We start from the raw sequence: 13,752 nt of genomic DNA, 5'->3' as shown, positions 1-13,752 counted from the left end.
GGCGGAGCTTAAGCTTCCCGTCTTGCCTGCTCCCAGGCTCCTCTCCAGCGTGACGCTTTTCGCATCCAGCTCCTTGGCGAACAGATGCACAGCCTGTAGTGGGTCCCCACAGCTCTGCGGGTCCACGAAGGTGCGGCGTGTTGGCACCTTGACTGGGGGCACAGGGAGGGAAAGGGGAGGGGGGCGCTGAGGGGAGGCGCCTGCTGGAGGATGGGGAACCACGAGGCAGTGGGCTAAGGGTACATGAGGCAGGTGAGGCCCGGCCACAGCCATGGCCAGACTCACAGTGGAAATAGAGCTCCTCTTCGTCATGGGCGTCTCGGCCTCCTTTGCTGTAGCTGCAGGGCCTGGGGGGACCAGAGTCGCCCTTTGAGCCTGGCCGCCCCTCACCCGCCCTCCCCTCCTGGAGGCCCAGCACTGGGCACCTGTCTGCCCCTAGGACAGGGCCTGTGTCCCAGCAGAGGGAGGGAGCCTTTTTGTCCTGCCGGTCCCCAAGCTTCCCAGTGGTTTGACAACCTCCCGTCACAAACACGTGGCAGCCTCGCCCCAGACCTGGCCCCAAGGGGACACCAGCAAAGTCTTGCCAACCCAGAGGCTTCCGGATCCACAGCCCCGACTAAGGGTCCCTTGCCTCCTGCCTCTGCGTTGGTGAAAGAGGGGGGGCACAAGGCAGGCTGATCCTGCACCTGCAGCTTCGGACCACGTGAGAAGATGCACAGCGAGCGGAGACTACACGCTGATTCTGGGGAGACCAGCAGTGGATCGTGGAAACACAAGATGGACGTGACCTGGTCCAGGTGTTCAGGGAAGGCTTCTGAGGCCAAAGGACTGTTCCAGAACCAACAAAGCCTCAGCCCAGCATGAGGGGGAAGGGGGTGGGGGGCAGTGTCTCCAGAGGCAGGGCTTTGCTGGCGGAGATAAAGGCTTGGCTTTCATTCTGGGAGCAGAGGTGGGTCCCTGGGGGGCTTTAAGCTGGGGAGTGCTGAGATCCCATTTGCATTTTAGAAAGATCTTCCTCCCTGCCCATGGAGCCTGCTGCTGTTTTCCCGGCGGGGTTGGCAGCCAGGAGCAGGCTTGGGTACAGCTTTGGACTTCAGAAGCAGGAAGAGTCAAGTGAGAGTTAGGGGACAAGAGCCAGAGGACATAGGGACAGCTGGCGTGCAGAAAGGAGGGGGACGTTAGGAACACCGGCAGACTTGCTGGCATTGCTCAGGGTGCTGCTATCCACCAGCATGGGAGAAGTCGGCCCAGAGGGACATGTATGCTGCCCAGCTTGCAGGGCCAGTGGGGGCAGTGCTGTCCTTAGCTGCCATGGCATCGGCCAGCCCCCTGGCTCACGCCGGGCGGAAATGATGCCTGGTCCTGTGCCACCCAGTGATGGTTTGCAGACCAGACCTTTGGGATCCAGAGGGTTGTCACTCACTGATTTTCCACAAGTAAACACCAGGCCTTTCTTCCTACTCTTAGTCTGCATGCTCTGCCCAACTCTGCTCAGCGTCACGGCAGCAGGCAAGCCTCCACTGACCAATGGGTGGTGGAAAATCAAACCCAGGTTGGCCTCTGGCCGCCTCACTACCGTCAAGTTGATGCCAGTCCAACAACCTGATAGGACAGGGCAGGACTGCCTGTGAGTTTCTGAGACTGTAACTGTGTCTTTCTCCAGCAGTGGTTTCAAACTGCTGGCCTTGCGGATTGCAGCGCAACCTGTAACCACTATGCCACCAGGGTTCTGGCGTCTGGTCTTGGTGAGAGCTCTACCACGAACTGCCCCTGCCGGCAGGGGACGAGGGGGCAGTGAATGAGGAGGGAGATGTGTGCATCTGGCGCTTGGGAATCTGGTCTAGGACTACATTCACCTTGGGAACCGTGAGCATTGTCCAGGGAGCGGGTGGCACCCGAGAGGAGAGCCTGGGAGCACGTCTTAGGAACCCCAAGAGGCTGGGTAACGGAGAAGGAAGCCAGGGAGATGGTTGGGAAATAATGGCCGAGGAAGCAGAGAGGACACCGGGTGGCAAGGCCCCGGGAACCAAGGTGCAGCAGGCAGCAGAGCCTGTGGGCAGTGAAGATGCCGACAGGGCTGGTCGGGCGGCCGTCTGGGGGACACCGTGGCCACGAGAGGGTGGCTCTGGCCTGGACTCCTGTCCCTCCACTCAGGCCTGGAATGGCCCATCGCCCTCCAATAAAACAAGGGGACAGAGAACCCCTGCCGAGTGAGGCAGATGTTAGCGCTTCTACGGCAAAAGGAATGCCTGGGGGCACCAATAGTGAAGTCCAAAGGCCGGCAGTTTGAGCCTAAGTGCTTCCGAAAGGTCACGGCAGTGACATCTATGGCAGCAGTTCTCAACCTGTGGGTCGTGACCCTTTTGGGGGTCAATTGACCCTTTCACAGGGGTCGCCTGATTCATAACTGTAGCAAAATTATAGTTATGAAGTAGCAACGAAAATAATTTTATGGTTGGGGGGTCACCACAACAGGAGGAACTGTATGGAAGGGTCACGGCATTAGGAAGGTTGAGAACCACTGACCTATGTGCCCCTCCTCTGCACACAGGGCGACAGCGATCACCACCACTGGGCGGGAGCAAGAGGGCATGATTACTAACAATGGATCCCGCCACAGTAAGAAGGGGGTTCTGGTAGAGAGTCCTGGACTTGGCGGAAAGACCCCACCTCTAGAGCCAAAGTAGGGAGAAGATGGGTGGGCAGGGAGGGGCCTTGCCAGGGGTGGGCTGGGTAGAAGGAGGAGTGAGAGGTGAGATGGGGTGGGGGCGGACAACCCCAGCTAGTGAGACTGGGGTGAGCCAGGGTAGACTGGGGAGGGAGACCAGAGGGGAGCAGGGACTTCAAGGAGCTGGAGCAGCTACGCAGCGTCTGCAGAGCCCAAGGCAGGCAGTGTCTGCAGAGCGTCTGTACGGCTGACCCACCTCACTTCAGTGCTGTCTGGTTTGAAATGGGTTTGGTCATACCCCCGCCTGGCTCTGCTCTGCCTACCTGCTTCAGAGCCTTCCTGGGCAGCAACTCCTGGCCAGCAGCCTCTGCATTTGCCCACCCCACAAGAAGGCGCTGCCCCGGGGCTCCCCTCTCTCCCCTCCCAGCCCTGAGCTCAGAGCTGGACAAGTACTCTGTGCCCCTCTCTGGTATCTGGCCCTTCCTTTCTGACTGAACCAGCACGGGTTTGGGGTCCTGAAGGCCCAGGAGGAGGGGCTGCTCCTCCCTTCCTGCTTCCCTGGCTCACCTGCAGCAGGCAGGGCTGGTTCCAAGCTGGGGGGGACAGTGTCCTCTCCTCTGCCCCTTTCAGGGTCTCACTAAGCGGAGCAGTCAGCCATGGGGAATCACCACGGTTTCCTTCCGCTCTCGCTGCCCCTCGCCCCCCACCCCCCATCAGTTCCAGCCCAGAGGGGTCAGCCTCCCCACTCTGCTGGCCTCAGCCCCCACTGGGGCTGCCTCTGCATGGAGTGGAGGGTGCCCCTAAGAAGAGGGGAAAGGTAGAGGAGACATTCCATAAACTTGCCCCCTGACAAACGTTTTGAAGTGCCACCCCACCCCACCCCGCATCATTGGGCCACGGGGATCCTCTTCCCCACCCCTCCTCCCGTCTCAGCCTACTTTCCCACAAGCTCTTTCTGCTATTAATTCTCCTCCTTGCCCCCTCCCCCACCCCCCACACACAGCCAATTCCTGCCTTCCTCCCCTGGTCTGTGTTCAGGGGCCTCCAGGTCCCCTGGGGGGCAGGGACTGGGGCCTTTGGGCTCCTGGGAGACCAGTAATCACACTGGAGCAGCAGGCGCTTGATTCCATCCTCAGTGATGCCTTCTGACATTTAATGAGTTAAGGAGCTAAATCCCCTTCATCCCTGAGCAGAGCGGGGCGAGTGAGCTAGCAAGCAAGCGGCTGAGCTAGCAGCAGCAGTAGCAGCAGCAGGGCTGGCTGCCTGCCTGCCGCAGGAGCCTGGGGGAGGGGCTGGCGCCCCGCTTGGGTCAGCACTGCAGTGTGCTTGGGCTGGCATATGCCAGTCGACACGTGTGCAACCAGGAAACGCCTGTCCAGAGCTGGGGCCTATGAGTGCACGCTGTGGTGCACAGGGACACGGCCCACCTACCTCCTCCACACAGCCAGCACGCTCACCACCGAGCCCAGGACCAGGAGGGCCGAGATGCTCACCACGGTGACGACCACTGCCGGGCTCTGGTCCCTGGACCCCGGGGCGGCTGCAGGAAAAGCAGGGGGCTGAGGCAGGCTGGGGAAGGCCCTGGGCACTCTCGTCTTCCCCATGGCAGGATGCCCAGCACCTCTGTATGTGGCCCGCCCACCAGAGCAGCCCGGAGTCTTGGGACTGGGTCCTCTGCCACACCCGGATGGCCAGCCCAAGGAAAGAGGGGCAAGGGTCCAGCACGGCAGGGCCCTCCTCCCCTTGTGCCTCTTAGCAGGCCAGCAGGGGACTGGAAGAGACTCTGCAGGGGGCATGGTCTCCGGCTGAGTGTCCCCCAGGCTGCTCAGCAAGAAGAGTAAGGCTCCTCTCGGATGGCCACTGGCTTCCCACAGCACGGGCAGTGCTGTGTGCCTTAGCTGTGTGGTCTGGTTTCAGCTTTACAGCAACCCACTAAGGAAATGTGGTTTCCATTTCACAGTCCAGGAGAGTGAGGGTCAGCAAAGCAACATCTCTGCCCCACGGTCACACGGCTCAGAAACGGTGAGCCCAAGATTTGAACTTGACTCCCAAAGCCCCCACCTGACTCTAGAGTCTCTGCGTTGGCCATTAGGGGAGCCTGGGGAGCCTGAGCTCCTCGGCTCACAGCACCTTCACCTCCACTTACTGTCATGGGTGCCCACCTTGTTCTGGCAGGGTGGGGTGGGGGGTGCGGGGGAGCCGGAGCCCCTGGCCTGGAGGAAGCCGGGGTGGGCAGAGAGGCTGAGACAGAAACAAAGCTGGGAATTGCTCAATCAAAGAAGACTCAGGGAGGCGGGCAGAGCTGCGCTGGGCCATTGCTCCCTGGCGCTGGCAGGCAAGCGTAGTCTGCACTGGGTCGGGCAGCCGAGCAGCTCTCCAGGCCATGTCAGTGCACACCTTAGGTCTGGAGAAAGGCAGGCCATGCCTCCTGGCTGGAACGCAGACTGCGTGGGAGCTGAGTGTCGAGATGTGGGGCCGCGGGGGAGGTGGGCAAGGGGGCCTGGGGTCAGAGACAGAATCCGGAAGGCCTTGAAGGCTGGGCTAACGAGCACATGCTGTGTCGGGAGGACAGCAGGGACCCCTGTGCAGTGGACAGAGTCCCTGCCGAGCGGGCGGCAAGGGAGCAAGGGGCCCTGCTGGGCTGAGGGTGGGGATGCAGGGAGGTGCTTGAAAGAGGTAGAGATGGAGAACTCCGAGACCAGAACATAGACCTCTCCCGGTACTAGGTGGCCTCAGCATGGGCCAGGAGAAGGCCAGGGGCCCATGTCTGGGCATGGGCAGGGGCCCTAACAAGGTCTCCCGGGAATGCAGGTGGGCAGGGCAGAGCTGATGGGCGTTCCTGAAGCAATCGTCTGCAGTGTCCAGGGACCGACTGATGTGGGACTAGGAGGGGGCTCAAGCCTGGAAGCTGTAGTAGGACTGTGTGGGATGCCACAGAGCTGGGGTGGGGTGGGGAGGGAAGGTTAGAGGCCAACAAGCCTAGGGTCAGAGAGGGGCCTTCAGAGCCCGAGGGGCCAGAGCAGAGAACAGGGGCCAGGGTGCAGCCAGTGGCAGACGGGGAGGGCAGCTTCCAGGACCATTTGAAAAGGTGGACACAGAAGCAGAGTGGGTGTGGTCAGCAGCCCTCTGGACCCCTGGCCCTGGTCTTCACTCCCCTTGGCTTCCAACGGACAGAACCAGCGACTTCGATGGGGTGTTACTTCCGAGAGGAGGCTACGAAAAGGCCGTGGCGTCTCTTGGGCCCCCTCTCGCACTCTCGCTGGCACACAGTCTCGCCAAGAACCCAGTCACTGCATTATAAGCATTCCTACGGAGAGGCCCACGGGGGAGGAGCTGTGAGCCTCCAGCGAACAGTCTGTGTGGGCCTGAGCAGGGCAGCAGGTTGTCCCCCTGGTAAGCCTGGGACCCTGTCGCCCCCGTGAATGCAGCCTGTCAGAGACCCTGAGCTGGGGGCATCTAGCTGAGCAGCCCGGCATGGCATCCCGACCCCCAGAAAGGAGGAAGTGAGCAATGCCTCGCTGCTGTAAGCCACCACGCTTCGGATGATTCCGCACTCAGAGATGGGGTATTTGGCAGCAGTGCAGAAGCCCAAGCCTGAGCCAGCCAGGGTCGGAACATACTGTGGGTCAGGAGCCGCATCTGCCCACAGCCAGGACCTCAGCGGAGGAGGCTGGGGACCTGGGCAGCCTCGGATGAAGGAGCAGCTCTGAACAAATGGCTTCTACAGCGAGCAGTCCCCAGCTGCTGCCCCCTGCACGCTGGCACCTGCCAACCCCAGGCTTCTTCTCAACACGCTTGCCTGGCCCATCTTCACGTACTCGAATGCTCCCCCGCCTTCAGGACAGGGGGGCTCTAATCTCCTCTTTCCAGGACCTGTCCAAGGTCTGGCTGGAGACAGGCATTCGAGCAAGAAGTGCTGTCTTCCTCCCCAGAACTCCAGCCCCCTCGACATTTATCTTCACTTCCCTTTGGGCTCAGAGCGCTTCCTATCTTGGATTAAAGTCATGTAGCAGGTTGGGAAGAATTATTATCTTGACAGCTGGTGCCAGAATGCCTCTTAGGGGGAACTGCCTCTGTTCAGGAGAAGGCTTGCGTGAGCTGTGCAGGGGAGATAGAGGTGGGATCCTGAGGGCTGGGTTAGCAGCAGACAGAACCACAAGACAGAGACCCTTCTGCCCACGCCAGGGAAGGGGGTTGGGGGCAGGCAGAGGAGGAGTGGGACCCTGGGAGGCGAGGGAGAGGGGACCGTAGGGGACAGTGGGGAGGCCAAGGGTGTGTGTGTGTGTGTGTGTGTGTGTGTGTGCAGGCTTCAGGTCAGGAGAGCTCAGGTTCAGTTTCTGTCCAGTATGGTTTGGATTAGAGCTTTAACTGATAGCACTCACACGCTATCCCAGGCCCCTGTTTCGAGCGTACAGTTCCCCTTTTGTTTTGCTTGGTTTTGTTGACTGCTGTGTGTCCCCTGACCTTCAGTGACCTCTGCTCCACACCCCAAGGCCTTGGGGGGAAATGGACCGTGTCCCATGTTTGGGTCCATATCATGGCAGAGAGAAAGCAGGAGACGGAGCACAAGAATCACGCACTCAGAGCCAGCGGTGACCTAGAGACCACAGGCAGCCCCTACCGGGAGAACAGCGGGCCGCTCGGGGCCGCAGGAGGCTTCCACAAGACACGGACAGGTCAGAAGAAGCAGAGCTGAGCGGCACAGCCAGGTGTCAGCCCCTCACCAGCAAGCTCCTCCACACAGGTACCCATCTAGTCTGTGCTGGTAAACAGGCCTTCATCGGCAAATTCCACGATAGTTAATTAATTAATTGGATTGCAATTAAATTGTTCTGCAGTAGGCACAGATAGCTCTCCCGACCTATGTGCCGCCCTGCCCTGCCAGACACGCTCTGTCCAGACCCCTCTCCACTTACCCTCCCCTGGAGTCTGCACCTCGATGCTGGGGTTGAAGCCCTGAGCCTCCCAGGGGGGCCCCAGGGATGCTGCCCGGATCTGAAAGACGTAGCGGGTGGCTGGCTTCAGGTTAGTGACGGTGACGGCAGGCGCCCCGGTCTTCACGGTGGAGTAGGTCTGCTCACTCTGGCCCTGTGGAGGGGTGGGGAGATGAGGGCCAGCTCAGGGAAGGCCACCCTGGAGGAGGAGCAGGAAGTGGAGGGGGCCTGCCTGTCTTTAGGTGAACACAGATGGGTACTGAGGTGGTGTTTCTTCCCTCAATGAGTGATACTGGTCCCTCAGGGGCGCTGGATCGACCCAGGGGGGCTGCACTACTGGTGCCTGCTCCTTATACGGGTTCATGGGCTATGGTGCAAAAGTTTTCTCATTGCCAGGAGGGTCCTGAGTAATTTCTTTTTCTTTCTTTCTTTTTTTCTGAAAAAGGCCAAACCGTTTGGGGAGCTTAGGATTTAGGGAAAATGCTACTGATCTCTTCTGTCGGACCACCAACCCCTCCTTCCACCACAAATCCCACCCCTCCCATGCCCCCAGAGCAGCCACACCTCCAAGTAAGAGACTCTAAAGCAGATGCTAGCTAGCTCTTCTTCTTGGGGTGAGAGACTGGTGGGCAGCAGGGCATGGCGGTCCTGGGTGAGCTGGCCCAGCGCCCCAGTGGGCCTGATGCCTCAGAGAACATAAGCCAGACAACTGCCCAGTCCACGCTGGCACACAAAGTTTTTCCACCCGATTGTGGTCCAATGTCCACGAATGTCCTGCTGGACATGGAAGACAGAGGGTGGTACTGCTTTAGGGGTGGAGGAGCCTGGGTGCAGAGGAGTGAAGGGGAGTGGTCACCACAGTGGCCATTATTGACTGAGTACCCACTCATTGCCAGTCACTGTACCCGCCACCTCCTTCCACCTTCGCACCATCCTTACGGGACTCAACACTTGTATGCCTTCCTTGCGAGGTGCAGAGAGATGAAGGAAGAGACTTCCCCGACTGACCCATCTAGGAATTATCAGTGTTTGCAGCTCTGCGTCACGCAACCCCCAACTCCACCCTCAGCGCTCTGTTCTGGCCTTAGCGCTGCCTCCAGCATGGTGGCTTTGCACGGTCAGATTGCCCTTCCAGGCCCTGGGCCACCCCACTGCGGACTGATGAGGGCTGCGGGGCCTGTGCAGAGGGGCAGGTTGTGGGAGGTAAGTCGGAGCAGGGAGTCACCTGACACTGCACTCCCAGGCATCGGTGCCATGTGATTTCCCTGCAGCCTTTCTGTTACACTCCTTTTGTACTTTCCCCTCTTTTTGAGGGTTTCTGTTTCGTCTGAAAGGTCAGCCTTTCTGACATAGGACCTGGCGGGCCACGCTTGGGAAAGGCGTACATATCTGGGTGACAGTGAGCAGGGACTCTGGTATACCATCCAGCTCAGCCTTGAGGGGAGGTCTATTTATGCTCTAAGCCCCAAGTATCTGTTCAATAGGCCCATGCTGAGCACGCACTGCTGCATTCCAATGTCCCGCACTGTCCTCTCCTAAGCCTCAGGGTTCCGCCTCGGTCATCCACCCCAAGTCTCCCGGCTCCAGCTGCCTCCGTAGGCCAACAGCCCCAACTCACTCACTCTCAGTCCTTCTCTCTCTGGCTGAGTGCTCTTCCTTACGCTTCAGGCCCCAAAGTCCATCCGGATGCCCCATGGGCCCCTTCACGAACAAGACCAAGCCCACCGGCTCGCCTCAAGCATGCTCCTCCTCCCTGGTCCTCCATCTCAGTCAGAGGCACCAGCATCTCTAGGGTCCCTGGACCACACTCCAGAATGTCTCCTCCTCCTCCTGCCTGTCCACCCCGCCTCGCCCAGCTCTCAAAGGCTGTCGGGACGCAAAATCCACCATGCGATTCAGCCACGAAATGAATGAGGCCTCACCAGGAGAAGCGTCTCCCTTCTTGCCACTGAGGAACGAGCTCAGTGCTGACAAGTGTGGAGCTCGCACTGAGGTTTCCCTTTGATGGCTATGATTAGCACTGAGCGTGAGAGATAGTTTAATAGTAGATTACATATCAGATGCAATTAGTTCCACAATAAATTTACGGGGAAAAGAGTTCACAACTGGAACATAACTCCATTTGTCAAATCATAGTTGGATGGCAGACACAGATTGACTACGGATACGAGAGGCTGGCAAAAATCAATGAAAAGTGTCCACGACAATCAATTTGGCTGCGTGGTGTTTACAATCAAGAGCCAGGCATGTTTTATGACTATTTGTGGGTCTATGTGTTATGCATCCTTTATATTAGTACAATTTATCATAATAATCCAGGCATCTACCTTTCCAGAGAGAGGGTGATTTACATTTGCCAGAACACCCTGGACCTAGCAATGCCCTCATCCGGTCATTCATGTTTGTAAAATTAGAAACGCATCTATTTATTGGGCTTAGTTTGGTTTTTGTAAAAGGGCCCTGCAGAGCCCACAAAGGGTCCGCCCCCAGAGAATGTTCTGGAAACACTAGGCAAATGTGGTCTCAGGATGAGCGGGTGGGGGTGGGGGCAGAGTTGATTTGGCCGGAGGGACAGAGAGAAGGGGAAACTCAAGCTCAGGAGACCACTGAGGAGACTGGAGGAAACAGGTTTTGCCGGGAGGAGGGTGTGAAGAAGGGGAGGCGGCCCTGAGAGGAGGGAGCCCACCCAGCGGTAGTGCAAGCAGCCTGCCCGCTGCCCGCTGTCCAGGACTGCACTCACCTTCTCGTAGTAACGGATCTCATACTCCGTGCTGTTGGCCCCGGGGGCTCCTGCGGGGACGGGCTCCCGCCACGACAGGGACACACTCTGGGGCTCCACCCGGTCCCTGCGGATCTCATCCTCCTCCCAGGGCGCTGAAAGTGAGGAACGTGGGGTTCTAGTCCGGGTGCAAGGAAGGGAAGGCATCGCGGAGCGGGGGGTGAGGGCGGGGCTAGGGAAACTGGGGGCGGGGCCTAATTGAATGTGGGCGGGGCAAGACACCCCAGAGGAGCGGGGCTGAGAGGAGTGTAAGTGGTTTGAATAGCTCCTGAGGGGGTGAGTGCTAATGGGGTGAGTGCTGGACTTCCTGTAGCTCACTGCCTTCTGAGTCAATTCCAACTCAAGGTGACCCTGTCCGACAGGGGAGACTACCTCTATGGGTTTCTGAGCTGTGAATCTTCACAGGAGCAGAAAGCCTCATCTTTCTACCTTGGAGTGACTAGTGGGTTTGAACTGCTGACCTTAGGTTAGCAGCCCATGCATCGCAATGCACTACACCACTAGGGCTCATTTCAGGGGGTTGAAGGGAGGCAGAAATCAGATGACAGTAGGTCAAGGAAGTGGGGACAAGGTGTACATAGCTCACTCTGAAAAATGCAGGAATGCGTGAGTCCCAGTTTAAATGGTATCCCTCCAGTCTCTTCCAAATTCCAATGGAAAAATGAAGATGCAGAAAGAGTTAAAAATTTACAACCTCACCCAAACCAGTCCTGACAGCTGATTGGCAGAATAGGATGCAGGGGTGCGTGCAATGGCCTGCTCTACTAGTGATAAAGCCTGTGGAACTCGACCAAACACTTGCAGCGGATGAGCCCCAGGGGCCATGCTGCCCACAGAGTGACGTGGCCTGTCATCCTAGAAATAACTTGAAAGCCCCTTCGTCGCTTCCCTCCCGTCTGGCCCTTGAAAAAAAGCAGGCTCTTTGTCAACCGGAGGGCATACAGCCACCTCTCTAAGGCCATGCTGCTTCTGGAGGCAACGTGTGCCTCCTGGCCCCTGGGCTTGAGTGCCTCTCAGCCTACCTCCACGTGCAGCCAGCAGTCCCAGGAGGGACCTGGGCACAAAGGTGAGGTGACATGGTCTCTGTGGACAGAGACAGGGACAGAGGGAGGGAGAGGCCTGGGATGTCCCTTTTCATTTTGTGTGAACATCATTTGTTTCAACACACTCAGTGGCCAGGCTATAGAGGGAGGAGACCGTTCCACTTCAGCACGTTACAAAGGAGCCTAATGGAGTCGGAGAAGAATAGATTCTAAAAACTGAGCTCTATTCATACATATATCGAGTCCCCAGAGATGCCGCTGAAAGCCTCCTGGACACTCGCGTCTCCCTTTCCTGCCTGCTTGCTGCGTCCACTTTGATTCACAGTCATCTGCTGTCCCCCACCACCACCCCCAGAAAGGAATTCAGGGAAATGTCGACTGCTCTGGAGTGTTCCCCGGCACACATTTCCTTTTGCTGGTGATCGGTTTAGGAGTATGTTTGTAATCCAGTTTGGGCCAACAAAAGGAGACATTTGATGAGGGGAGGGCAGGTTGTGGTAAAGGTCCACTGCTTCTAAAAAGACACCTACAAGGAAGAAATTGTTCTTTTCCTGCCCCTGGACAGTAAGAAAGCGAGGTCCGGAGCTGTGGCAGCCACCACGCCATCATAAGGGATCCAGCCTCTCTCCCGGCGGACTGGAAAGACAGAGAAGATCTGGGTTCTTAAGGACACCCTTGAGCTGCCAAACTCACCAAGTTCCCCCTCTGGTTCTCTCATGTGGGCTGAAGTCAGCTGGGCTGTGATTTTACCATTACATTCTGACAGCCTCATAGGCAATCCCAAGAGGGATTTACACAGCTGGATTCTGTTTTGCAACAACCTCTCTTTGTTCAAGAACAGGGCAACAGAAAATGCACTTGAACGTGGCAGATGAAAAGGTATTGCGGAAGAAAACAGAAACCGTGTTTGGAAGACTTGGGAAGAGCAGCCCCTTGAGAGCGGGTTAGCCTGATAGCTAGAGGAGCACGTAAGAAGACCTGATTTGGCACCTTCCATAAGCTGGGAAATGCACGTCACCACACAGGAGCAGAAGACCAGGAAGAGGAGCAGGTGCAGAAGAAAAAGCAAGGAGATCCTTAACAACTGAGAGGATGAGCAAGACGCTGGAGATACTAAAAATGCATCAGGACAATGGACATCTTTCCAAGGAAATGCATCACAAAGACCAGGGATGTTGAACAACACCATGAACGGAAGAGGAACTCACACCATGCTCTGTGTTTGGAACATCCAGTGGACAACGTGAAACAGAAGCATTGAGTCCGAGAATTTAGGTAGCTAGATAGCTCCATCACAGCAATGGAGCACATGGCTCTAAAGCAGCTGTGGGCCAGCGAAAGTGTCTGTACCACACGTCAGACCACAAAGAGAGCCTCGGTCTTTACCAAAAATGAACAGATGGCAACGGTTTCCAGGGCATGAAACCCAAAACTAAAGCAGCCAACGGAAAAATACACAAGTTGAACTTTATCAAAATTAAAAAGTTTTGAACTTTTATCATAAAGGTAGGCGACCTGGTGGTGTGGTGCTTATGCATTGTGCTGCAATTTGCCTGATCGGCAGTTCAAACCCCTCAGCCATGCTGAGGGAGAAAGACAGGGCTCTCTACTCCCATCAACAGTTTCAGCCTCAGAAATCCACAGGGGTTGACTCCATGTCAGTGAGTTTGGAGGGTTCTGGGGGGGGCGGGGTTGGTGATCGAAAAGTAAAAATAGAACCTACATAATGGGAGAACATATTTGTAAAACATATGCCTGATAAGGGTCTATTATAGAGAAGGCATAATGAACTCTTACAATTCAATAAGAAAAATTCATGTAACTCAATTTTTAAAACCTATATCCCTGCTAAGAAAATGTCCGCCAAGAGGGTCTCAGATGGAAAAGAAGACAAGATAGAAAGTCTCCACTCAAACACAGCACACTGATATAAGGTGAGATAAGTAAAGACCCAAAACACAAAACAGGATATGACAACTATGAACCCACGGATAGTGATAATAACTGAATCCCAATGGACTCAATTCGTACATTAAAAGAAAAGGCTGGAGGACTGGCTCAGAAAACATAATCCATCAATCTGTTGCCTGCAAGAGGCACATCTTAAGCACACAGACAAGAATATGCTAAGAATAAAGGGTGGACAGCAAGTTTACCAATCGAATTCTAACTCAAAAAGGCAGGGGTGGCTATGTTAATCTCCGACAATATTGACTTCAAGATCCAAACCATAAAAAGAGACAAAGAAGGACACTACATAATGCTCAAAGGTTCAGTAAACCAAGAAGCACTTAGCATATTGAATATCTACGCTTCCAATAATGGTGC

The 13,752-nt window shown here is 56.6% G+C and overlaps 1 protein-coding gene across 1 annotated transcript in view; it reads right to left on the bottom strand.

Annotated features, from left to right (window-relative positions):
- EPHA10 (EPH receptor A10) overlaps nt 1–13,752 on the bottom strand; it is a 38,287-nt gene that overhangs the window by 4,949 nt on the left and 19,586 nt on the right. Inside the window, exons 5-10 of the mRNA XM_045298903.1 lie at nt 11,404–11,464; nt 10,343–10,476; nt 7,585–7,756; nt 4,100–4,208; nt 286–347; nt 27–152 (exon numbers count right to left, since the gene is read on the bottom strand). Coding sequence (XP_045154838.1) covers nt 27–152; nt 286–347; nt 4,100–4,208; nt 7,585–7,756; nt 10,343–10,476; nt 11,404–11,464 — 664 coding nt within the window. The remainder of the gene's footprint in view (nt 1–26; nt 153–285; nt 348–4,099; nt 4,209–7,584; nt 7,757–10,342; nt 10,477–11,403; nt 11,465–13,752) is intronic.

Source organism: Echinops telfairi, unplaced genomic scaffold (assembly GCF_000313985.2).
Source record: "Echinops telfairi isolate 266 unplaced genomic scaffold, ASM31398v2 ScPeMD7_7457;HRSCAF=8495, whole genome shotgun sequence".
Classification (NCBI taxonomy): Eukaryota; Metazoa; Chordata; class Mammalia; order Afrosoricida; family Tenrecidae; genus Echinops; species Echinops telfairi.
This window is presented reverse-complemented; position numbering and strand designations above follow the sequence as displayed.